We start from the raw sequence: 27,960 nt of genomic DNA on the forward strand, positions 1-27,960 counted from the left end.
TGTAGACAGTGCCCTACATATAGTCCCCCTGTAGATCGTGCCCCACAGGTAACCCAACCCTGTATATAGTGTCCCACATACAGCCCACCCCTGTAGATAGTGCCCAGCATATGGCCCCCATAGATAGTGCCCCTCAAATAACCCACCCCTGTATATAGTGTCCCACATATAGCCCACCCCTGTAGATAGTGCCCTACATACAGTGAAGGAAATAAGTATTTGATCCCTTGCTGATTTTGTAAGTTTGCCCACTGTCAAAGACATGAACAGTCTAGAATTTTTAGGCTAGGTTAATTTTACCAGTGAGAGATAGATTATATAAAAAAACAAACAGAAAATCACATAGTCAAAATTATATATATTTATTTGCATTGTTCACAGAGAAATAAGTATTTGATCCCTTTGGCAAACAAGACTTAATACTTGGTGGCAAAACCCTTGTTGGCAAGCACAGCAGTTAGACGTTTTTTGTAGTTGATGATGAGGTTTGCACACATGTTAGATGGAATTTTGGCCCACTCCTCTTTGCAGATCATCTGTAAATCATTAAGATTTCGAGGCTGTCGCTTGGCAACTCGGATCTTCAGCTCCCTCCATAAGTTTTCGATGGGATTAAGGTCTGGAGACTGGCTAGGCCACTCCATGACCTTAATGTGCTTCTTTTTGAGCCACTCCTTTGTTGCCTTGGCTGTATGTTTCAGGTCATTGTCGTGCTGGAAGACCCAGCCACGAGCCATTTTTAATGTCCTGGTGGAGGGAAGGAGGTCGTCACTCAGGATTTGACGGTACATGGCTCCATCCATTCTCCCATTGATGCGGTGAAGTAGTCCTGTGCCCTTAGCAGAGAAACACCCCCAAAACATAATGTAATGTTTCCACCTCCATGCTTGACAGTGGGGACGGTGTTCTTTGGGTCATAGGCAGCATTTCTCTTCCTCCAAACACGGCGAGTTGAGTTAATGCCAAAGAGCTCAATTTTAGTCTCATCTGACCACAGCACCTTCTCCCAATCACTCTCAGAATCATCCAGATGTTCATTTGCAAACTTCAGACGGGCCTGTACATGTGCCTTCTTGAGCAGGGGGAACTTGCGGGCACTGCAGGATTTTAATCCATTACGGCGTAATGTGTTACCAATGGTTTTCTTGAAGACTGTGGTCCCAGCTGCCTTGAGATCATTAACAAGTTCCCCCCGTGTAGTTTTCGGCTGAGCTCTCACCTTCCTCAGGATCAAGGATACCCCACGAGGTGAGATTTTGCATGGAGCCCCAGATCGATGTCGATTGACAGTCATTTTGTATGTCTTCCATTTTCTTACTATTGCACCAACAGTTGTCTCCTTCTCACCCAGCATCTTACTTATGGTTTTGTAGCCCATTCCAGTCTTGTGCAGGTCTATGATCTTGTCCCTGACATCCTTAGAAAGCTCTTTGGTCTTGCCCATGTTGTAGAGGTTAGAGTCAGACTGATTAATTGAGTCTGTGGACAGGAGTCTTTTATACAGGTGACCATTTAAGACAGCTGTCTTTAATGCAGGCACCAAGTTGATTTGGAGCGTGTAACTGGTCTGGAGGAGGCTGAATTCTTAATGGTTGGTAGGGGATCAAATACTTATTTCTCTGTGCACAATGCAAATAAATATATATAATTTTGACTATGTGATTTTTTATTTTTTTTTTATAAATAATCTATCTCTCACTGGTAAAATTAACCTAGCCTAAAAATTCTAGACTGTTCATGACTTTGACAGTGGGCAAACTTACAAAATCAGCAAGGGATCAAATACTTATTTCCTTCACTGTATAGCTACCCCTGTATATAGTGCTACACTTCCCCACATATAGCTTCCCCTGTATATATTGTCCCACATATAGCCCACCCTGTAGATAGTGCCCTACATATAGCTCCCCCTGTATATAGTGCTTCACATCCCCACATATAGACCCCCCCTGTAGATAGAACCCCCATTATTTATAATGCCACTCACAGTTTTAGTAGAAAAATAAAAACGTTACATACTCACCCTGATCCCGTTCCCTTGCCGTCCGGTGGCAATGCAGATCTGCTCAATCAGCGCCTTTCAATCATGCTAGCGTCGCTGAAAGGCAGTGATTGGTGGGGCAAGTCATTTTGCCCCGTCAATCAGCGTCATTGTAAGATGCTGAATGTTCGGGCTCGGAACGTGCCCGGCCATTCAGCGATAATGCATGTATTTGTACCTACGTTCTATAGACACAGGTACAATTACTGCAAGAGGGGGTGGCTGTGGCTTACACCGAGACCCCCTCCAGTGCTAGTGACGACAACGGGCATGAGAGGGCCCGTGTTGCCCGGCCCATAAATGTTAGAGGCACGGCGGCGTGGGGCCCGTAGTAGCGTCGCTATCGCGATACAGCTGCTACAGCGGTAGTTACACCACTGAGTACTGTATATAGGTGTAGTACCTGATATATGGTATAGCACAGCATATAGGTGTAGTACATTATATATGGTATAGTACAGTATATAGGTGCAGTACATGATATATACGGTATAGAACAGTATATAGGTGTAGTATAGCATATAGGTGTAGTACAGTATATAGGTGTTGTACTCTATATATGGTATGGTACAATATATAGGTGTATTACATGATATATAGAAGTACACTATATAGGTGTGGTACATAATATATATGGTATAGTACAGTGTATAGGTGTAGTGCATTATATACAGGCGTAAAGTATATAGGTGTACATGATATATAGTACAGTATATAGGTGTAGTACATGGGTATAGTACAGTATATAGGTGTAGTACATGGGTATAGGTCAGTATATAGTTGTAGTAAATGATATATAGTACAGTGAATAGGTGTAGTACATGGGTATAGTACACTATATAGGTGTAGTACATGGGTATAGTACAGTATATAGGTGTAGTACATGATATATAGTACAGTATATAGGTGTAGTACATGGGTATAGTACAGTATACAGGTGTAGTACATGGGTATAGTACAGTCTATAGGTGTAGTACATGATACATAGTACAGTATATAGGTGTAGTACATGGGTATAGTGACGTATATAGGTGTAGTACATGGGTATAGTACAGTATATAGGTGTAGTACATGATATATAGAGTACAGTATATAGGTGGAGTACATGGGTATAGTACAGTATATAGGTGTAATACATGGATATAGTACAGTATATGGGTGTAGTACATGGGTATAGTACAGTATATAGGTGTAGTACATGGATATAGTACAGTATATAGGTGTAGTACATTATATATAGTACAGTATATAGGTGTAGTACATGTGTATAGTACAGTATATAGGTGTAGTACATGTGTATAGTACAGTATATAGGTGTAGTACATGATCTATAGTACAGTATATATGTGTAGTACATGGATATAGTACAGTATATAGGTGTAGTACATGGGTATAGTACAGTATATAGGTGTAGTACATGGGTATAGTACAGTATATAGGTGTAGTACATGATATATAGTACAGTATATAGGTGTAGTACATGGGTATAGTACCGTATACAGGTGTAGTACATGATATATAGTACAGTATATAGGTGTAGTACATGATATACAGTACAGTATATAGGTGTAGTACATGATATATAGTACAGTATATAGGTGTAGTACATGGGTATAGTACAGTATATAGGTGTTGTACTCTATATATATATATATATATATATATATATATATATATATATATATATATTTATATACATACATGGTATAGTACAGTATAAAGGTGTATTACATGATATATAGAAGTACACTATATAGGTGTAGTACATAATATATATGGTATAGTACAGTATATAGGTGTAGTGCATTATATATAGGAGTAATGTATATAGGTGTACATGCTATATAGTACAGTATATAGGTGTAGTACATGGGTATACTACAGTATATAGATGTAGTACATGGGTATAGGTCAGTATATAGGTGTAGTACATGATATATAGTACAGTAAGTAGGTGTAGTACATGTTTATAGTACAGTATATAGGTGTAGTACATGATATATAGAGTACAGTATATAGGTGGAGTACATGGGTATAGTACAGTATATAGGTGTAATATATGGATACAGTACAGTATATGGGTGTAGTACATGGGTATAGTACAGTATATAGGTGTAGTACATGGATATAGTACAGTATATAGGTGTAGTACATTATATATAGTACAGTATATAGGTGTAGTACATGTGTATAGTACAGTATATAGGTGTAGTACATGGGTATAGTACAGTATATAGGTGTAGTACATGGGTATAGTACAGTATATAGGTGTAGTACATGATATATAGTGCAGTATATAGGTGTAGCACATGATATATAGTACAGTATATAGGTGTAGTATATGGGTATAGTACAGTATATAGGTGTAGTACATGATATATAGTACAGTATATAGGTGTAGTACATGGGTATAGTACAGTATATAGGTGTAGTACATGATATACAGTACAGTATATAGGTGTAGTACATGGGTATAGTACAGTATATAGGTGTAGTACATGATATATAGTACAGTTTATAGGTGTAGTACATGGGTATAGTACCGTATATAGGTGTAGTACATGGGTATAGTACCGTATATAGGTGTAGTACATGGGTATAGTACAGTATATAGGTGTAGTACATGATATATAGTACAGTTTATAGGTGTAGTACATGGGTATAGTACCGTATATAGGTGTAGTACATGGGTATAGTACAGTATATAGGTGTAGTACATGGGTATAGTACAGTATATAGGTGTAGTACATGATATATAGTACAGTACATATGTGTAGCACATGGGTATAGTACAGTATATAGGTGTAGTACATGATATATAGTACAGTATATAGGTGTAGTACATGGGTATAGTACAGTATATAGGTGTAGTACATGATATATAGTACAGTATATAGGTGTAGTTCAGGGGTATAGTACAGTATATAGGTGTAGTAGTACAGTATATAGGTGTAGTACATGGGTATAGTACAGTATATAGGTGTAGTACATGGGTATAGTACAGTATATAGGTGTAGTACATGGGTATAGTACAGTATATAGTTGTAGTACATGGGTGTAGTACATTATATATTGTACAGTATATAGGTGTAGTACATGATATATAGTACAGCTTATAGGTGTAGTACATGGGTATAGTACAGTATATAGGTGTAGTACATGATATACAGTACAGTATATAGGTGTAGTACATGGGTATAGTAAAGTATATAGGTGTAGTACATGATATATAGTACAGTATATAGGTGTAGTACATGGGTATAGTACAGTATATAGATGTAGTACATGGGTATAGTACAGTATATAGGTGTAGCACATGGGTATAGTACAGTATATAGTTGTAGTACATGGGTGTAGTACATGATATATAGTACAGTATATAGGTGTAGTACATGATATATAGTACAGTTTATAGGTGTAGTACATGGGTATAGTACAGTATATAGGAGTAGTACATGATATATAGTACAGTATATAGGTGTAGTACATGGGTATAGTACAGTATATAGGTGTAGTACATGGGTATAGTACAGTATATAGGTGTAGTACATGGGTATAGTACAGTATATAGGTGTAGTACATGGGTATAGTAAAGTATATAGGTGTAGTACATTATCTATAGTACAGTATATAGGTGTAGTACATGATATATAGTACAGTATATAGGTGTAGTACATGGGTATAGTACAGTATATAGGTGTAGTACATGATATATAGTACAGTATATAGGTGTAGTAAATGGGTATAGTACAGTATATAGGTGTATTACATGGGTATAGTACAGTATATAGGTGTATTACATGGATATAGTACAGTATATGGGTGTAGTACATGGGTATAGTACAGTATATAGGTGTAGTACATGATATATAGTACAGTATATAGGTGTAGTACATGGGTATAGTACAGTATATAGGTTTAGTACATGGTCATAGTACAGTATATAGGTGTAGTACATGATATATAGTACAGTATATAGGTGTAGTACATGATATATAGTACAGTATATATGTGTAGTACATGGGTATAGTACAGTGTATAGTAGTAGTAGTAGTACATGATATATAGTACAGTATATAGGTGTAGTACATGATATATAGTACAGTAGATAGGTGTAGTACATGGGTATAGTACAGTATATAGTTGTAGTACATGGGTGTAGTACATGATATATAGTACAGTATATAGGTGTAGTACATGGTATATAGTACAGTTTATAGGTGTAGTACATGGGTATAGTACAGTATATAGGTGTAGTACATGATATATAGTACAGTATATAGGTGTAATACATGGGTATAGTACAGTATATAGGTGTATTACATGGGTATAGTACAGTATATAGGTGTAGTACATGGGTATAGTACAGTATGTAGGTGTAGTACATGGGTATAGTAAAGTATATAGGTGTAGTACATGATCTATAGTACAGTATATAGGTGTAGTAAATGGGTATAGTACAGTATATAGGTGTAGTACATGGGTATAGCACAGTATATAGGTGTAGTACATGGGTATAGTACAGTATATAGGTGTATTACATGGGTATAGTACAGTATATAGGTGTAGTACATGGGTATAGTACAGTATGTAGGTGTAGTACATGGGTATAGTAAAGTATATAGGTGTAGTACATGATCTATAGTACAGTATATAGGTGTAGTAAATGGGTATAGTACAGTATATAGGTGTAGTACATGGGTATAGCACAGTATATAGGTGTAGTACATGGGTATAGTACAGTATATGGGTGTAGTACATGGGTATAGTACAGTATATAGGTGTAGTACATGATATATAGTACAGTATATAGGTGTAGTACATGGGTATAGTACAGTATATAGGTGTAGTACATGGGTATAATACAGTATATGGGTGTAGTACATGGGTATAGTACAGTATATAGGTGTAGTACATGATATATAGTACAGTATATAGGTGTAGTACATGGGTATAGTACAGTATATAGGTGTAGTACATGGGTATAGTACAGTATATAGGTGTAGTACAAGATATATAGTACAGTGTATAGGTGTAGTACATGGGTATAGTACAGTATATAGGTGTAGTACATGGGTATAGTACAGTATATAGGTGTAGTACATGATATATAGTACAGTATATAGTTGTAGTACATGATAGTTAGTACAGTATATAGGTGTAGTACATGGGTATAGTACAGTATATAGGTGTAGTACAAGATATATAGTACAGTGTATAGGTGTAGTACATGGGTATAGTACAGTATATAGGTGTAGTACATGGGTATAGTACAGTATATAGGTGTAGTACATGATATATAGTACAGTATATAGGTGTAGTACATGATAGTTAGTACAGTATATAGGTGTAGTACATGGGTATAGTACAGTATATAGGTGTAGTACATGGGTATAGTACAGTATATAGGTGTAGTGTATAGTAGTAGTACATGATATATAGTACAGTATATAGGTGTAGTACATGATATATAGTACAGTAGATAGGTGTAGTACATGGGTATAGTACAGTATATAGTTGTAGTACATGGGTGTAGTACATGATATATAGTACAGTATATAGGTGTAGTACATGGTATATAGTACAGTTTATAGGTGTAGTACATGGGTATAGTACAGTATATAGGTGTAGTAAATGATATATAGTACAGTATATAGGTGTAGTACATGGGTATAGTACAGTATATAGGTGTATTACATGGGTATAGTACAGTATATAGGTGTAGTACATGGGTATAGTACAGTATGTAGGTGTAGTACATGGGTATAGTAAAGTATATAGGTGTAGTACATGATCTATAGTACAGTATATAGGTGTAGTAAATGGGTATAGTACAGTATATAGGTGTAGTACATGGGTATAGTACAGTATATAGGTGTAGTACATGGGTATAGTACAGTATATGGGTGTAGTACATGGGTATAGTACAGTATATAGGTGTAGTACATGATATATAGTACAGTATATAGGTGTAGTACATGGGTACAGTACAGTATATAGGTGTAGTACATGGGTATAGTACAGTATATAGGTGTAGTACATGGGTATAGTACAGTATATAGGTGTAGTGCATGATATATAGTACAGTATATAGGTGTAGTACATGATATATAGTACAGTATATAGGTGTAGTACATGGGTATAGTACAGTATATAGGTGTAGTACATGGGTATAGTACAGTATATAGGTGTAGTACATGGGTATAATACAGTATATGGGTGTAGTACATGGGTATAGTACAGTATATAGGTGTAGTACATGATATATAGTACAGTATATAGGTGTAGTACATGGGTATAGCACAGTATATAGGTGTAGTACATGGGTATAGTACAGTATATAGGTGTAGTACATGATATATAGTACAGTATATAGGTGTAGTACATGATATATAGTACAGTATATAGGTGTAGTACATGGGTATAGTACAGTATATGGGTGTAGTACATGGGTATAGTACAGTATATAGGTGTAGTACATGATATATAGTACAGTATATAGGTGTAGTACATGGGTATAGTACAGTATATAGGTGTAGTACATGGGTATAGTACAGTATATAGGTGTAGTACATGGGTATAGTACAGTATATAGGTGTAGTACATGATATATAGTACAGTATATAGGTGTAGTACATGATAGTTAGTACAGTATATAGGTTTAGTACATGGGTATAGTACAGTATATAGGTGTAGTACAAGATATATAGTACAGTGTATAGGTGTAGTACATGGGTATAGTACAGTATATAGGTGTAGTACATGGGTATAGTACAGTATATAGGTGTAGTACATGATATATAGTACAGTATATAGGTGTAGTACATGATAGTTAGTACAGTATATAGGTGTAGTACATGGGTATAGTACAGTATATAGGTGTAGTACATGGGTATAGTACAGTATATAGGTGTAGTGTATAGTAGTACATGATATATAGTACAGTATATAGGTGTAGTACATGATATATAGTACAGTAGATAGGTGTAGTACATGGGTATAGTACAGTATATAGTTGTAGTACATGGGTGTAGTACATGATATATAGTACAGTATATAGGTGTAGTACATGGTATATAGTACAGTATATAGGTGTAGTACATGGGTATAGTACAGTATATAGGTGTATTACATGGGTATAGTACAGTATATAGGTGTAGTACATGGGTATAGTACAGTATGTAGGTGTAGTACATGGGTATAGTACAGTATATGGGTGTAGTACATGGGTATAGTACAGTATATAGGTGTAGTACATGGGTATAGTACAGTATATAGGTGTAGTGTATAGTAGTACATGATATATAGTACAGTATATAGGTGTAGTACATGATATATAGTACAGTAGATAGGTGTAGTACATGGGTATAGTACAGTATATAGTTGTAGTACATGGGTGTAGTACATGATATATAGTACAGTATATAGGTGTAGTACATGGTATATAGTACAGTATATAGGTGTAGTACATGGGTATAGTACAGTATATAGGTGTATTACATGGGTATAGTACAGTATATAGGTGTAGTACATGGGTATAGTACAGTATGTAGGTGTAGTACATGGGTATAGTAAAGTATATAGGTGTAGTACATGATCTATAGTACAGTATATAGGTGTAGTAAATGGGTATAGTACAGTATATAGGTGTAGTACATGGGTATAGTACAGTATATAGGTGTAGTACATGGGTATAGTACAGTATATGGGTGTAGTACATGGGTATAGTACAGTATATAGGTGTAGTACATGATATATAGTACAGTATATAGGTGTAGTACATGGGTACAGTACAGTATATAGGTGTAGTACATGGGTATAGTGCAGTATATAGGTGTAGTACATGATATATAGTACAGTATATAGGTGTAGTACATGGGTATAGTACAGTATATAGGTGTAGTACATGGGTATAGTACAGTATATAGGTGTAGTACATGGGTATAGTACAGTATATAGGTGTAGTACATGGGTATAGTACAGTTTATAGGTGTAGTACATGGGTATAGTACAGTATATAGGTGTAGTACATGATATATAGTACAGTATATAGGTGTAGTACATGGGTATAGTACAGTATATAGGTGTAGTACATGGGTATAGTACAGTTTATAGGTGTAGTACATGGGTATAGTACAGTATATAGGTATGCATGCAGGCAGTGTGTGCTAGGTGGTATGTGACATGGAGGGGGTGTGAGCAGCCGGCTGGAGGGCGTGGTTCTGGGCTGGGAGGAAGGGGAGGGTTTGCAGGAGGAGGAGGGCGGAGCCGGCACTGTCAGCGCTGTCCTTCGTGTTACACGGGGAGCTCATTCACTTGTATCTGGGCTTAGTCGGGCGCCGCTCGGACTTGATAAGAGATAGAAGCCGCCGCTGCCCGTTCCACCAGGACATGCCCAGATACGAGATGGCTCTGATCCTCAAGGCCATGCAGAGGGTGAGTGCCATTGTCTTCCTTGTTTCTTACAGAAAAACGTGCTCACCTCTGATTGGCACAGCCGGCTCCGGGCCCCTGTGCTGCACCCTGTGCCCCATGTAAGTATCTCGTGGCCCCATTCATAGCAGTCCAGAGGGCACAGGCAGCTGAGAGGAGCTCAGAGTACAGGCTGGCAGCCAGTGTGGGATCTCCGTGCAGGTGCCCAGCAGCATTGTGTGCGCAGTGTGATATGCAGATTGAAGTAATGCCCTTCACCAACTACTGTCACTGTACCCTGTGTACCCTCCATTCATTCTATACCCTGGTTATATGCACAGCTCTACTACGCGCGCAGCCCCACGTCACGCGCAGCCCCACGTCACGGACCGCGCCAGTGTTACTATTTCTATGCTTTGTCTGGGGTAATAAGCGCTGTATTGCTTCCAGCGCAGTACTTGTTGTTTTTCTTACTCCCTTAAGGCTAAGTTCACACTAGCGTTCGTATACCTCTCCGGTCAGACGAACAGAGGATCGTAAGATTAAACGGAAAGCCACGGTTCCGTTAGAATTACCATTCATTTCAATGATAATTCCTTTGTTTCAGTTGTCTCCGTTTTCAAGGTTTACGTTTTTTTGACGGAAGCAAAAGTGCAGTCCGCAGGTGTTCTGTTTCCGTGAAGAAAAAACAAAAAACGGAAACCTAGCGAACTGAAAGCAACTGAAACGTTAGAATTACCATTGAAATCAATAGTAATTCTGACGGAACCGTTGCTTCCCGTTTAATCTTTCGATCTTCTTCCTCTGACGTAACCGGTTACTACTACTGACGTTAGTGTGAAAGAAGCCTAATTAGGTCGTATTCACACGAGCGCGTTCAGTCCGTATGCCGGCAGTATTTCCCAGACCGAACACGCTGCAGGGAGCCGGGCTCCTAGCGTTATACTGATTTATGACTCTAGGAGGCGCTGTGGGAAAGCTGTCCCGTACTTCATCATGTCTTCAGTGTGGGACAGTTGTCCCGCAGCGAGGCAGGGACTCCTAGCGTCAAGAGCCTGGCTCCCTGCAGAGTGTTCAGTCCGGGAAATACTGCCGGCATACGGACCGTATATCCCGGACTGAACGCGCTCGTGTGAATACGACCTAAGTATATAAGAGATTCCGGGTAATATGCGCAGTCCTACTTCCTGGGCTTCTATTATTTTCGTGTTGATATGTCATATACTGGAGTCTGGTGCTATATGCTCAACTTCTCTCCTCTGATATGTGGGGGTCGGGGGTACATGCATGGTATTACGTCTCTTATGCTGTAACACTGTTATTACAGGGGTCTGCGATGGAATAGTTTACGTTATTAGATAAGCCGCCAAACGCTGATGATGATGATGATGATTCTTTCACACGGATCATACATGCGGTTTACATCACAGGTTTTTAGTGACTTCTGCATAGAATAGAAACTTTTTCTATTTTATATCGTGTCTGACCTTGCTGCCAAGAATAGGTTTCCACCTTTTAGATGGAAATAAGAATGCTGTCATTCACTGACAGCAAGCAGAAATCTTCAAAATGATCCCCTCTCCCACCATCAGATTCGTACTTCTCTTAAAGAGGTATTCCGTAATCTTACATTGATTGGTTATCAGTGTATGATCAGCGGGGGTCTGGCCCTCAGGACCCCCATGATTAGCAGGGTGAAGGGGCAGCGACTTCTTTACTACATAATCTTACAGCGATGTTTATACACGCGTGGCTGCGGCTGGTACCAATTCTCTTGAGTGGGTGGAGCTGCAGTACCACACATAGCCACACGTGTATGGAGGTCACTGTGTTGGGTAAGGCTTCGTTCACATCTGCGCTAGGTTTTCCGTTGTTCTGAAAAGGAAGAGGTGGAGACGTTGCGTAACGGTGCCTGACGGAACATATTGGCTTCTGTCAGGTTCCGCCAGGGTACCTGTAGTTTTACCGGAAGAAATACCACAGCCTGCTGCGCTATATTTTTCAACGTTTTTCATCGAAACGAAGGCAGAGGCCTGTAATGGAGCCTCCGATGCAGATGTGAACAGAGCCTAATGTAGTGAAGGGGCAGCGTGTTTTTTATTTTTTTTTTTTTTTTGGGCGACATGTGGAGGGTGTTTTCAAAACGCCATCCACATGCATTGTATGAAGATGGCAAATTCTAGGTAGGTAAGACCGGTAAAGGGTGATATACGTAATCGGTATTGCCTCCAATATGGACGATTTCACTCGTGACGTCTCAGATGATGTTTGTAAATTGTAAAACTCGAAAGAAATTGCGATTACCCGGTCGTTGTCTCCCTGGGGTTTTATCTCCGCACACCGTGGGGGAGACTTATCAAAACTAGTGCCTCAGAAACATGGAGTAGTTACCCATAGCAACCAATCCCCAGCTCTTTGGAAGTGAAAGCTGCAACCTGATTGGTTGCTATGGGCAAATATTCCACTCCTCCTTTTGTACTAGTTTTTATCATCTCCGTATTTACCGGAAATGGGGGCACGGCGTGTTTTTTTGTGGGGAACCCCTTTTAAATGTTTATATATTTAGAGGGGTACTTCTTTAGATTCAAAAGACAACCAATCAGACCTGTATTTTAACCCTTTCCTATGGCGAAGGCCGGGAGGGAGAGTATGAAATGCATGGGTTGGCTTTATGTCACAGCTGACACTTCACGGCAACGAGCGGGGTCGGAGATTACTATGATCCCGCTGGTTTAACCCCTTGTATCCCACAGTCAACAGCGACCGCATCAACTAAGCCGTTAGAAAGAGGGGGTGACCCATCGCCCCCTTCCTGGGAGCCTAATGAGAATTTTTTTTATATATATATGTTACAAAAAATTATATTTTCTCCCAAAAGCAATGTAAACAAAAAAAAATTACGGAACTGGCATCGCCGCCTCCGTAAAAAGTAGAACTATTATAATATAACGTTATTTATTTCGCATGGTGAACGCAGTAAAAAATAAATAAATAGGTGAACGCCAGAATCGCTGTTTTTTGGTCGCCTCATCTCCCGCAAAAAAAAAAGTGGAATAGGAAGTGATCAAAAGTCTCATGTACCCTAAAGTGGTACCAATAAAAACGACAGCTTGCCCCGCAAAAAAAAACAAGCCCTCATACCACTCAATCAATGGAAAAATAAAGTTATGGCGACACAAAATACATTTTTATTTTTAACAATTAGTCGTTTTTTTCCTTGAACAAATAGTAAACATAAAAAAACTAGATAAATTTGGTATCGCCGTAATCGTATTGACCTGCAGAATAAAGATAAGTTGTTTTTGCCGCACGCCCTTAAAACGAGACCCAAAAAACAATGGAGGAATCGTTTTTTCCCCCCCATTCCACCCCAGTAAGACCTTTTTGGTACAAAAAATGGTGCCCCACGAAACTCTTCAACTCGTTCTGCCAAAAAGCAGCCCTTATACGGCTATGCCCGATGGAAAAAGAAAAAGCTATGTCTTTTTCAAGGTGGGGAGAAAAAACAAAAATGTAAAAAGGCCTGCGGCGGGAAAGGGTTAAGGAATCCTATAGTAGTGGTAGCCGGAAATATAATGGTGAATTGCGTCCCATATAATAGTCTCCCTGTCAAGTAAGCTCATATTACATATATACATATATGTGTCTTTGTCGTTCATGAAAACGGGGGCCTATGGGCGACGCGTGCAACTGTATAGCTTTGGACCCATGCACACGACCGTATTCATCTATCCTGAAATACTGTCCGTAAATACGGTCCATATTTGATCCGTAAAAAAAAGAGGGAGGCTGCAAATGATGTCACCAACATGTTGCATAGCAACGCTTCCATCGATACGGACGGTTTGCGGATGCACATCCATAGCTGTCCGTATTTACGAAAGCTCCCATAGCGTGTACGTGCCGTAATTCCGGCCAAAAAAAGGACCTGTTCTATCATTTTTTGAGCACGCACACCTCTCCGCAAATAAAAGGAAAGGTGTCCGTAGCCAATAGAACTGTTTGGGTCCGTAATTACGGATGCAGAATGCGGTCGTGTGCATGTGCCTTACAGTTGTATAGGTTAGGAAATTTATGTTCGGATCGCATGTTGGGAGATTTCCCCAGCGTATACGCTAAAAGTTAATCAAAAGCGTGATGTGAACGTCGCCCCAGACAAAAATGGTAAAAATACCATAAAAACATAACTTTAAGATAAAAATAAAGTTTATTTCATGTATTTCCCTCCACTAACCTACACATATTTGGTATCCTCACGACCGTAATAACCTTGATATTAGGCGCTAGGAACGCCACATAAAGACCATTTTGTGAACTTTATAAACTTGAATGAATGTTTGGGTCACGTCTTCAGAGCCGTTTAGTTATCCACACTTTACCGGGACACGACGTCCGTTTCCCTACAGGAAACAGAGTCTGACCACCTCAAAAGTTTGACCAAAAGTTCCTACCCTTAAAGGGGTTGTCTCACTACGACCTACTAGGGCATATAGACATATCGTAGAGAGGGGTCCTGGTAGAGGTCGCAATCACGCCTCTTCATTGACGTCTGTAAGCGAACGCTTTGAATCTGTCTCATGTGCGTTCTTTTGAGCGGGAGGACGGCACTGGCGGCACAGTTTAAGAGGTAATATAAGTACATAAAAGTCTCTCAGAACCTCTCTATGTACTTCTTTAAACTCTCGTACTGTTCCGTCAGTGTGGCACTGCCGGGGCGGCCCCCAATGACGTCAGTCAGGTGCCGGCACATTGGGCCAATAAGGCTCCCAGAGCTTAGAGGAGCCGCTAAGGACAGAGGACTAATCCTCTAAGGACGCAATAGAGGACGAGGGGGACGAGTTTCTTCTGTGGTAGCGCCTGGGTCAGAGTCCTCACAAGAGGTTGACCTGGAGGTAAGAAGAGCGCCAATCTAGGGCGACCATGGTGCTTTTCTGCTCCACCGATCCGTCTCATTTATCACCCCCCATCCCCCAGCCCCTGTGTTCATGTGCCCGCGTGTATTGTCCAGCAAGTGTCATGCTTTAAGGTAGTACCCGGAGTTTCAGAAGCTGGATAAGCTGATCGCCGGGCCGGCTTTAACTCCAAAAAAAGCTCAAGGTGAGGCGACCTCTTTAGTGTTTGTTTTATAGAAACATAGGCCCATAATAAGGATTGGTTTATTCATAGTTCAGTCCATACTGTTCCCATACCTACATATTTCTCTCCCGTATTGTCGCACCACTTTTGCTAAATGAACCTAAATGCCCGCTCCAGTGGAAACCGTTCCTTCTAGAATCGGCATGGACGGGTGTGACGTTCAAGGGTCCAGTCTCGTGTTCTGTGTCGTTTTGATAAATTATAACAATAGGATTTTTTTCATGAATTCCATTTATTTTCCTTCTTTTTGGGGCCGGCATGGGGGCAAGGTGTAGAAATATTTGCACACTGGTTGGTGAAGTAAGGACCGCGCGTCCTGATCAGGATTTGTGGTGCTGCCGCGGCACCTTGTATATTGTCCTATGTTATAATACCACTCCGGTTATTGTGTGGGGAGATATTACATAAGAAATGTTTCTGCAGATACTCACGGGCACCTTTTGCTGTCAGAAGGAGCAGCCGAGTAACTTGTGCTACTACATGGTCACTCTGAAAAAAATATAACACTGCAGTCCCTGTTCTGTACGGAGACACAGGAACAGAGTTTGTGGGCGCATTGTAAGGGCGTACGTAACGCCACATTTCCCCTGCTCTTGTTAGAAAGTTGTACCCGGTTTTCATTCCAACATCTTTTGTCCCAATTGCAAGTAGTGCCTCTTTTTGGAAAGCTGGGTGACGACCAATGCTCTTCCCGCACTCCTTAGTCCTTATTGGCAATCTGACCAGACATGCTGCATAACGAAGTAGGGTTGCATGATGCATCGAAATATCGATACTATTTTGATGCCGTGCACTCTGAAACTGTTCAATACTGTTAATTCATGTATTTCGATACTAAGCTGTGCGGTTGCACAGCTTAGTATTGTAACACGTGAATGTAGTTAGTGCGGGGCGGTGGCTGTGTAATAGTCATTGCCCTGCTCCTGACAAGTGCGCGCGGTCAGCATGATGTGATGCGGCCAGCGCTGTGCTAATGAGCGCCGGTGCTGAAGACAGAGAACATGACGGACGCACTGCAAAACACCCCCATGTTCTGTCATCAGTGCTGGCGCCGCCGCTCAGAAGTGCAGCGCCGACCGCATCACATGGTGCTGACTGCGCGCACACTCGTTGTCAGGAGCGGGGCAATGGTTGTTGTACACAGCTGAAGCCCCGCTCTAACGGCGGAGATGAGAGAACCTCATCTCCGCCGCTATTCCCTTCAATGCTGCGATCAAAGCTGACCACAGCATTCAAGGGGAAAATGAGAAGGGGGGATGCCCCTTGGATTCTGTCACAGGGAATCCCTGTGGCAAGATTGAGCGACATACCATATATGGGCAGACCGCCCAGGGTACATTGAAGGACCCCAGGGCTGTCTGACCATATTTCCTGTTTAGGGCATACTTAGGTATGTCCTAACGACTGCCTGCGTACTATCAGTATATAGATATATGCCAGTACATTGTAGTTTAAAAATAGAAAAGTAAAAAAAATAAATGAATGTTAAATAAAAAAAGAACACACAGATTTTTTTACAATAAACATTAAAATAAGTCTCCATACATAAAATACACACATTTGGTATCGCCGCAACGGTAATAACCTGCACGACAAATTGATAGCGTCTTTTATGTTTACGCTTTTCACGCGTGTCGTACGCACCTATATTACTCTATGGGGCAGTGCAGACAATGCGTGAATTTTGCGCAGCGCGAGTGCGTTGCGTAAAACTCACGACATGTTCTATAGTCGTGCGTTTTTCGCGCATCACGCACCCATTGAAGTCAATGGGTGCGTGAAAACCACGCAGGTCGCACGGAAGCACTTCCGTGCGAACTGCGTGATTCGCGCAAGAGCTGTCAAACTGAATGTAAACAGAAAAGCACCACGTGCTTTTCTGTTTACAAACATCCGAACGGAGTGTCTTAGAGATGAGCGAACCGAACTCGTTTTGACCGAACCCGGCAAAAAATGTTGCGGTACGCGACGTCAGGAGACAGTCACTGTCCAGGGTGCTGAAATAGTTAAACTGGTTCAGCACCATGGACAGTGACTTCCGATCCCAATATACGTGAACGTGTAAAAAAAATAAAAATGTTCTGACTTACCGATAACTCCCGGCTTCTTCCTCCAGTCTGACCTCCCGGGATGACAATTCAGTCCAAGTGACAGCTGCAGCCAATCACAGGCCAAGCACAGGCTGCAGCGGTCACATGGACTGCCGCGTCATCCAGGGAGGTGGGGCCAGATGTCAAGAGAGGCGCGTCACCAAGGACGCGTCACCAAGGCAACGGCCGGGAACTTCTCGGTAAGTACGAACCTCTTTTTTTTTAAACAGGTTACTCGATATGGTGATCGGAATTCACTGTCGAGGGTGCTGAAAGAGTTACTACCGATCAGTTAACTCTTTCAGCACCCTGGACAGAGACTGACGTCGACTAGCCTCATCTCTATGATGGCGGCTGCACGAAAATCACGCAGCCGCGCAATCATACACGGATGACACACGGAGCTGTCAAGTGCCTTTTGCGTGCGCAAAACGCTGCGTTTTTTCCGCGCGCAAAACGCACACGCTCGTGTAAATGAGGCCTAAAAGTAATTAACACAATCCTGTACCTCACATTAACCCAATATTGTCTATTACGACTGAGGAACATGATTGGGTTAATTATTATAAATGTGAGGCACTTGGAGGTTCAAAATTCATCACACCACGCGCCTCACATCAGAAAATGGAAGAACTTTATTTTTTTGTTTTTTTAGTAGTGTGGGCAAAGTATCGTTTTGGTATAGAGAATCGCAATACTACACAAAGTATCGGTATCGAAGTCCAATTCTGGTATTATGACAAACCTATTCACTAGTCTGATCTGCAACCTCCGGTTAGGAATTTTCCCCGAAATCTTCATGACTCTATGTGGTTCTCCTGATGTCCAGACTCTGGGGTTCCGGGAACACTATGTATGTGTCCGTGTTCTGCAAGTCCATTTTTTAATAAGATTTTGGCTCGAGTTCTTTCAATCACTTCCCCTGCAGGAGCAGCTCTTAATCCTTATTTCATGTTCTTTTTTTTCATTTTTTTTTACTGTAGTATTAAAGCCAAGAAAAGAGGTTTTACGTCGTAAGTACAGATTATATGGCTTTAAACATTTCTGTTTTGCAGGTTTTAACTTTATTACGTGTGCAGATCATGACTCGGGTGCTTTATACTTCTTAGTTGTTGTTGCTCTGTAGAAAACAGTTTTAGGTTGTGTTTAAATTAACTATTGTGTGAACAATCTGTGATGTTCGAAAGGTCCGACTGTATTTTACCACTAGTATACCTGTGGTGCTGGCGTGGCACTGTTTTTGGTCCGAATTCTACAGCGACTTCTTTTTGCGTCCCTGTTGCTAGTGAACCCTCATTTTCTAAGCAGGGGCTGTTACTAACAGACCCTGTACAAAGAGAAGCCTAGTGAATACAGCTGGGATCGGAGGAAACTCTGACCCCAGCTATTTTTGACACTTTGCTCGCCTCGGTTCGTGACCCCGGCATGATCAAAGGGGACTCCCCTCTATGGTCACGTCACCGGGTTCCGGAGACTGGGGGAACACTGCAGTCAGTCCTGGGGACCTAGGAAGGACCCCAGGATTGTCTGTCCTGTAAGCCTGCTATTAGGGCACCACTATGTGTTGTCCTACTGACACAGTATAATGTGTTAGCATACAGGAGTATGCTAATACATTACAGTGGTGCCTCAACATACAATAATAATTGGTATCGGGACAACCAATGTTTGTTGAAACCATAACCCTATGGAAAACTAGTAATTGGTTCCGAAACCCCCAAAATGTCCCCCCGAAACGATAAACATGGATTGAAGACAAATATACAAAAAACACCAGTGCCCATGTAGATAGTCAGTACCCACTGTAGGTAGTGCCCAGGTAGATAGTGCAACAGTGTCCCCTCTAGATAGTGCCTATGTAGATAGCGCCACACTTTCCCCCACCTGTTAATAGCGCGACACACCCTACCCTGTGGGTAGCGCTACACCCCCTTCCCCTGTAGATAACACCATTGGGGTTCCCTCTAGAATCGGAATCTCAAACCAGCGTTGCCGACGCTCTGGCTGGGGATTCTTCTCCAGGTGGATCCCCTGACGTCACTCTCACTAATGTGGGTGGTACATATTCTTTGTACCTCCCCCAAACTGTGAAGAAAAGAAAAAATACAGTTTCTCCCGCATAAAACAATGCTTCATATATCCACTTCAATAAAAAGTAAAAAAGTTATGACTGCTGAAAGTCCAAGAGGCAAAAAATTAATTAAACCGGTCATTAAGGCCTTTTCAGGCCTGCTCATTTAGAGGTTAAAGTGTATATTTCACCTAAAATTACGCACATTGGCAAGCGAACTTTGTGTATTCCTTTGAGAGCCAACAAGTAATTGTAAGTATTTGGTATGAATGTTTGACGCTCTTCTTTTGACCTCCCTTATGGGCAGGGTTCTCTTTCTTTTATTCATTGTTTGTTGATGTCTTACTCCACATTTCTTTATAATGTTTACCACTATTATATTGGTTATCCTGATCCATATTGGTTGTCCTGATGATAATCTGTATAAATAAACGCCCTACAGTCTTGAACTCATTCTGTCTTGGCTTGAATATGGATTCGGACCACGGAGTTCAGATTATCTGGTTCTGGGCAAGGAAAGCCTGAATTGTTTTATACAGCCTTCATCCTTGCTTTTCCAAAATGCCTTTTTGGGAGTCTGTAGATCTGTCATCACGTAGTCCCATAAATGTTGGGCTATTCGAATTTTGCTCTCTATAGGAAGGCAAATGTAGGCAAATTACAGTAGAGTTTCGCGGGATACTTCAGGAGTCGGTTTGATTTCTTTATAGTAGCTAGGCAACGAGAACTCGCAATAACATCAGTAGAAAACCCCCAAAAGTTGTTGCCAGCAGCAAACGTTTAGTCACGTTGGCTACCTGGCAACAGGTATTTGTCCAAGGCCCCATGCACACGACTGTAGAATTCGTCCGTAATAGCGAGCCGCAATTACAGACCCATTCATTTATATTGACCACGGACACCTTCCTGTATATTTACGGGAAGGTGTCCGGGCCGTAGAAAGCCTCCGCAAAAGATAGGACATGTCCTATCTTTTTTGCTTTTCACGGACTGTGCTCCCATACTTTGTATGGGAGCATGGGCCAAAAATGCGGATGGCTATCCGTGGTCAGACGTGCCCGCATTCACAGGCAGTGATTACGGGCAAGGCTTTCTGCATGAGGCCTAATTGTGTAGAAGAGGAATTACGTAAAATGATGCTCCTAAATAGAACTTCAGTATGGCCATCCCATATACTCTTGAACTGACCCTACTGTTTAGAAAGGGGTGTACTCTGACAGGCAGTTAGAGCAGTCCAGGAGACCATTTGTAGCCAGGAAATCAGACCTTCCATAGAAATCAATAAAAAAACAACCCCAAAAAGTTATGCAGCAGCTCCTGTTTTCTAGGCGCATTGGCCCCCTGGGATCTGTCCAGGTTGAATAAAGTTCTGATGTTTTTTTTCGACCCTAATAGAGACCTGGTAGGACTTGGTTGAGAAGATGCGATCAACCTAATTGGTCAAGCCCTATCACACCAGTGTTAAACACCTCTGCCCTCAACTTTTGGTTGGTGACGCTAATATGAACGAGCCCTATAACATTTTTGAAAAAGTTGCTTAGTCTACTTGATCGATAACCTTAACCTAGTGCCTAACAAATGTAATTACGGCAATTCAACCAACGCTTGTCGGAAATATGGATGTTCAAAACCCTTTTGGCTATACTTGCACTCAGCGTTTTATTTTGCTTTCTAGTTCTCTCGTAGATTAGGAAATGTAATCCATTTTTAGATTGTCCAATGGGAACGATCACTTGTGAAGTTGTTTTTGTATTTTTAATGTTGTGTGAAGTTCCCATTCCCATCTTCCTCCTTACCCGTAGCTAACTGTCTATGTACCTTTTAGACCTGGGCTGCATGGAGACGTTTTGTAGCGCTGCAGCCCAAAGGAATACATTACATTGAGTTGTATGCAATCTTGTGGACTGCAGCTGGCACTCGATAGTTAAAATCAATCCGTAGTACTACAAAAAGTCTCTGTGTAGCCCAGATCTTAGCGTTGAAATGCAATATGCTATTAACCTTCCAGGGCATTTGTAACTATTGGAAGTTTTTTTTTTTTTTTTTTATATATATATATTTTTTTTTTATTCAAGCGTCATTGTCTTTTCAATGACTACCTTTTCTAATTGTGTCTTTGTCTTTTTGTTTTTGCTGCCTTGCAGGGTTCCTAACCATAGGTCCTCCTTCCATGGTTAAATAGCCGATGGCTTTGAAAATTGTCGAATTAAAAAAAAAAAGTGCATGCTAAGCATCGAATATTGCAGGAACTGGCATCAAGAAAGCAAACCAAAGGACAAAGACTTTTTTTTAAAATATTTTTTGCACTGTTTTGACCTAAGACACCTGTGTGGTTCTTAAAGGATTTTTATCAAATAATAACTGGACGTACCCCCCATCATCTAATCATGAGGGCTTCACTGGAAGCGGCTGATATCGCCATAGTGGCGTTGTATTTTGTACTGGTGTTGTGTTTTGGATTTTTTGCCATGTGGAAATCGAACAGGAGTACTATAAGCGGATACTTCCTGGCGGGTCGTTCTATGACCTGGGCAGCTATTGGTGCCTCCCTGTTTGTAAGCAATATTGGTAGTGAACATTTCATTGGACTATCGGGATCTGGAGCAGCGAGTGGATTCGCAGTAGGTGCATGGGAACTAAACGCCTTGTTACTATTGCAGCTCCTTGGATGGGTCTTTATTCCAGTCTACATACGCTCTGGAGTGTACACTATGCCTGAATATTTATCCAAACGTTATGGAGGACATAGAATCCAAGTGTATTTTGCTATCCTGTCCTTGATTTTGTACATTTTCACCAAATTGTCCGTAGACTTGTATTCAGGGGCATTGTTCATCCAAGAATCTCTCGGATGGAACCTTTATTTGTCGGTAATCCTTCTCATTGGAATGACTGCACTCCTCACGGTCACGGGTGGTTTGGTAGCAGTGATTTATACGGACACCCTCCAGGCCTTTCTCATGATCATAGGGGCACTGACTCTGACCATTATAAGTTTTGTGGAAATCGGTGGATTTGAAGAAGTAAAAAGGAGATACATGTTGGCAACGCCCAATATCACCTCTATATTGCTGACACATAACTTTACCAATACTAACTCGTGCCATGTCACACCAAAACCAGATTCTCTTAAAATGCTCCGAGAAGCCACAGATGAAGACATCCCTTGGCCGGGATTTCTCCTGGGTCAGACTCCTGCTTCAGTGTGGTATTGGTGTGCAGACCAGGTCATCGTCCAAAGAGTTTTGGCAGCCAAAAATATTTCCCACGCCAAAGGATCAACTCTTATGGCTGGCTTTTTAAAGATTTTACCAATGTTCTTGATCGTAATTCCAGGCATGATATCGAGAATAATGTTTGTGGATGATATTGCTTGCATTAACCCCGAGCACTGCATGGAAGTGTGTGGCAGCAGAGCAGGCTGCTCCAATATTGCCTACCCACGATTAGTCATGAAAGTTCTCCCGGTAGGTCTACGCGGACTCATGATGGCTGTTATGATTGCAGCCCTTATGAGTGACCTAGACTCCATATTTAACAGTGCAAGCACCATCTTTACCCTTGACATCTACAAATATATGCGGAAAAATGCAGCTTCTCGAGAGCTTATGCTTGTCGGGAGGGTGTTTGTAGCTTTCATGGTGATCATCAGCATTGCTTGGGTCCCAATCATTGTAGAAATGCAAGGGGGACAAATGTACCTTTACATTCAGGAGGTGGCGGACTACTTGACTCCTCCGGTAGCAGCTTTGTTCCTGCTGGGCGTATTCTGGAAGCGCTGCAATGAACAAGGGGCATTTTATGGTGGCATGGTAGGATTTGTACTTGGAGTAACCCGCCTCGTATTGGCCTTCGTTTATCGAGTCCCAGAGTGCAACCTACCGGACGATAGGCCTGATTTCATCAAAAACATCCACTATATGTATATCGCAACCGCTTTATTTTGGATCACCGGTATTATTGCTGTTGTAGTCAGCCTTTTGACTGCACCTCCAACGCCAGAACAAATCAGGACCACTACTTTCTGGGCACTAAAAAACAAGTCCATGAAAGAGAAAACACACACCGAGGATTCCTACAAAGAACATGAGAAAAATACCACACTTTCCACAGAGCACCTAAAACAAGTGCTTCCGAATGGGAAGTCTGAGGACTATATTAAGAGTATCCAAACTGAGGACATAGACCTTCTAATGACTTACAAAGATGACTCCAATCCACTAAGTTCCTTAAGTGTCTCCGAAGCAGAGACGCCGGTGGATTGTTACTCTAACGGGCAAGCGTCTCTTATGGGACAGTTGCCACCAGAGCTGAATAAAGAGGACAAAAGCAGATGCTCAACGTGTTTAGACTGGTTCTGTGGGTATAAAAGCGCCGCTGCCAATAAAAGAGCTATAAAGGAGGAGGTGGACGATGAAGCTGTATGCTTAAAAATGTTGGAAGAGAACCCGATTGTCACGCGAGTTCTCAACACTGGACTGGTTTGTGTATGCTCCATAGGGGTTTTTATGTTCATTTACTTCTCTTTGTAAGTGTAAAATTTACCTTCTGCAGGGCGAGGCGAACAATCCTTAACTTTTGCCTTTTAAAGGACGGAATGAAGTATGGGTCCATTCCATCTTCCAATGCGTTGTTTACTTTGAAAAAAGGCCTTTTACCAGATCATTATTGACCAAACTGAGCACTTGTGAAATCCCTTATGGATCTGATCATCTAATTATTTCAACCAAATATTTAATTTATTATATTGAGGAACGTTTACCGGTAGGCAGAGGAGCAGGAGGAATTTGGCACACCAAATTTCAGAATTTAAAATTTATATTTTATATGTATTTTTTTATTTTTTGTTATAGTGCAAACTACCTTGACCTTGCCTTAGTCTTTAATCACCACAATACTTTTTCGTCTTGTTTTTTTTTTTTTATAACTACAATTTGGATTCTGAGAATAATGGTCTTACGTTTAGGAAATCTGTCTCCTTGTGTAATTGGGTCCTTAATACTTAATTTTATATGTTTGTCTTTAATATTTATTTTAATTACATTTTATAGAAAACAATTTGTGCTGATTTGCAGTTATTTAGATTTTTTTTGTACAATTTTTAGGCTTCATTATTTTTTAAGAGCTAAGTTATGTTCATTATTGTAGTATAGTTTTTCTACTAGGCCTTTATTAAACTATGTAAGGGGCTCAAGACATCCAGGCTTTTTTTTTTTTTTCTTCTTTTAGGGACATTAAGGCCTTTATAAGCATAGCCGAATTATAGCTCCATACAACCAAACTGTATGGAGCCGCAATCTAAAACCCATATTCGATTATGAGGCTAAACAATCTGATATGGAGGCATTCATAGGTTTTTGTGGCATGTTCCATCTGAGTCTATAATCCGTAATAAGATGACGTACAGAGGCACCGTATGGCGGTACACAGTCATAGGGACTCCGTGAATCATCATACAGGCTCTGTGTACCCAACTCCCACAATCCCTCCAAACAAAAATGGTACTAACACTGCTTCCTATTATAATCTCCTCTTCTTTCTATCTCATATCGGTAATTTAAATAAATCAAGTCCTCTATTTCCGTTTTAGGGGGCAATCATTTTGCCCCTACTGCCTCTCCCCGTGTGAATCAACCAGATTAAAACTAGTTGAAGCCCCCTTTCCTTGCTAGATCTTTACAAGACTGCTTTCAGACTGACTAATAACTACGTGTTTCCTTTTTTTTATATATATATTTTTTTGTTTTACTTTTGGGCTTATTGTGCCTTTTTTAGATTTGTTCCTTCCTCATACTCATAATTCAACTTTACTGTAACCGTACTCTTACTGCGTGTCTAGACCAAAAATCTGAGGCATTGCTTGACCCGTCAAGTTGCTTTCAAGAGATGCCTTGGGTCATCGCCTCTGGTACTTTTCTGAAAGCTTTCGCAGTCAGGATTTGACAAAAGTATGATATTTGCTTATGAGGGAAGACGACTGGATAAAGCTTGTTGCACTTGAATGTTTCACTTGTTTTCATAAGGGTAAACTATCGAAAAACGATTTACCAAAAAGTAAGCAATGTACAGAGCGATTTGGAACCGAAATGTGACTCTTCCTGTAAAAATTGGGTTTTTTGATATTTGGGGTTCTCTATAAATATTATTGGGGTTGGGTTAAAGTCTAAACTTTGTATGGCCACATTACTATTGGAAATACTTACAATATGTGTACAGTATTAGAGGTAAGAATTTCGGGATCATGATACTTGGCGTTTGGGGTGCCACAATCAAACTGGATCCTAGCATGGACTGGTCTACTACAATCCTAGCATGGACTGGTCGTTGATGTGAAGCACTTCGTGGAGCAGATAGTTTACGGTGTTGTCATACTGTTAGAGCCTTTAGCCATCAGTTGTAATTTGTGGGAGAACCTGGCTTGTAAGTGTTCGCTATCCTTGCGGTGCCACCACAGGGGCAATTAAGCATTCGACGGTACTCTTTAAAATGAATGAGCTGTCAATGTAATGCACAGCCCTTCCTAAGTCCTCCAGAGCGAGATACACTTTTTGCAACTTCTTTCTACTCTGGCTGAGGGTCCTGAATTTGAGATCCCCGCTATTAGCTTTGATTTTTCTATTCGTATTTATGAAAATGGGTTTTCTAAACCAGACAACCTCTTTAAAGGCTATGGGCACCTTTGCAACTGAAATTTTTATTGTTCATTTGCTTCCTAATTGCAAAATTGAGCAACTTTCTAGTTTTCAATTAAAAAAATAAACTACTTCTCTTTTTTTTTTTTACTGTATAGTCTATGTAACTACTGTACACAGCTGGTTGTCCTGCTGTTTGAGACCAAGATCCGACATCACACTTTATCTGGGTCTCTACTTCCCCTTTCCATAGGGTGGGAGTGGAGGTTGTACATAACAGATCAGAGTGTGGAGAGGGAAAGCATCCAAGTGTCCAGTTAAGGTGGATCACACCAGCCGTTAGTATCGGAGTGTAGATGGGAAAGAAAATCACACACAGCCAGACCCTTAAAAGGGAGGGGAGAATCACACAGGCTGTGTAAAGCGAGGATAAATCACATAATCCTCATAATCCATGTCTGTCATCAGAAGGGAGAAGAGCCCTCATGGGCTGTAGAATGGGGAAATCAGTACAGGAATGTTGCTGTGCCGATACATGACATAGTGATAGCAGCAGCAGCAGAATTAATGAGCGAATAAAGATTGCATCCTAAAACGAAGTGCAACTCCAGTTTACCACTAACCTATGTAAAAATCTTTTTTCAATGTCAAGTGTCCATAGCCTTTAAACTTGGTATACATAAAACAATGAATACAACTAATCAATCACATAACCAGAGACCAAGGACTGGCACAGATGTAAAAATATATGGCCAATCAGACAAAAGGTATGATATCGAATAGTGGGTTAGTTTTTCAAAGATCCAATGACTTTGCCACAATCGGAACAAACTTCCAAGAGAAGTTGTATTTTTGCCTCGATCTACGTGGGAAATGCTAAATTTTTGAGAAATGCTATTATTGCAGCCCTAAGCCTAGTGACAGATGAATTAATTTCCATTGGTAGGAGCTGATTGTCTAGAACAGCTCTTATCACTTGTTATCGGTTGTGTTCACTAAATTAGATATGTCTGTGGCCACCTTCAAGTATCTTCTTCCATCAGGTGTGGGTGGGAGGGTGAGATTTCTTTGTCTTGTCATATGGTTATATGTTCTAGCACTTATATAGGCGTAAGGGGCGCATTTGGGTTATGAGTCCCTCGACCCTCACACACACTTAGCTTATTGAGGTGTGTGCCTAGTTTCTATGCACTAGTATATAGTCAAGAAATAAAAACACTAGTCCTTTTTGTAAAAAAAAATATCTTGTAATTGCGTTAAAATTGTATAATCTTTATTTGTCACATAGTTTTCCTTTCCCTGATCAACTAAGCTCTAATATTTGGAGAGGTTTTACCTCTAAATAAAATTTTGCAAAGATCTGATTATAATATGGCTTTTGGAGAAAAGTAAAATCTTCGATTTGAGTACTTCCAAAACCTCCTTTCCTGCATCCTTTGCTTTCGGCTTGGTGCCAGCCTGGCATTGAGCTGAATGCTTAAATAATCTGAAACAGACTGGTTGCTCGGAGGATGCAGCCTAGACTGTTTGACCCTACCTATCCGGAAAGAAAAGTATCCTGGCAGCAGTGAAGCCATA

The 27,960-nt window shown here is 40.7% G+C and overlaps 2 protein-coding genes across 2 annotated transcripts in view; both read left to right on the plus strand.

Annotated features, from left to right (window-relative positions):
* The first annotated feature begins 10,291 nt into the window (after positions 1-10,291).
* The window catches only part of MRPS6 (mitochondrial ribosomal protein S6), a 61,260-nt gene continuing 43,591 nt past the window's right edge, over positions 10,292-27,960 (plus strand). Inside the window, exon 1 of the mRNA XM_075850983.1 lies at positions 10,292-10,477. Within this exon, the coding sequence (XP_075707098.1) occupies positions 10,433-10,477 (45 nt within the window). The 5' untranslated portion in view covers positions 10,292-10,432. The remainder of the gene's footprint in view (positions 10,478-27,960) is intronic.
* On the plus strand, positions 21,904-24,673 carry SLC5A3 (solute carrier family 5 member 3). The gene has a single exon (XM_075850982.1). The coding sequence runs from the start codon at positions 22,138-22,140 to the stop codon at positions 24,280-24,282; it is 2,145 nt and encodes a 714-aa protein (XP_075707097.1). The 5' UTR covers positions 21,904-22,137; the 3' UTR covers positions 24,283-24,673.

This window comes from Rhinoderma darwinii, chromosome 2 (assembly GCF_050947455.1).
Source record: "Rhinoderma darwinii isolate aRhiDar2 chromosome 2, aRhiDar2.hap1, whole genome shotgun sequence".
In the NCBI taxonomy this organism is placed as follows: Eukaryota; Metazoa; Chordata; class Amphibia; order Anura; family Rhinodermatidae; genus Rhinoderma; species Rhinoderma darwinii.

Excerpts from the sequence above, each read along its gene's own strand:
- SLC5A3 (XM_075850982.1), top strand. The coding sequence starts at position 22,138 with ATGAGGGCTTCACTGGAAGCGGCTGATATCGCCATAGTGGCGTTGTAT.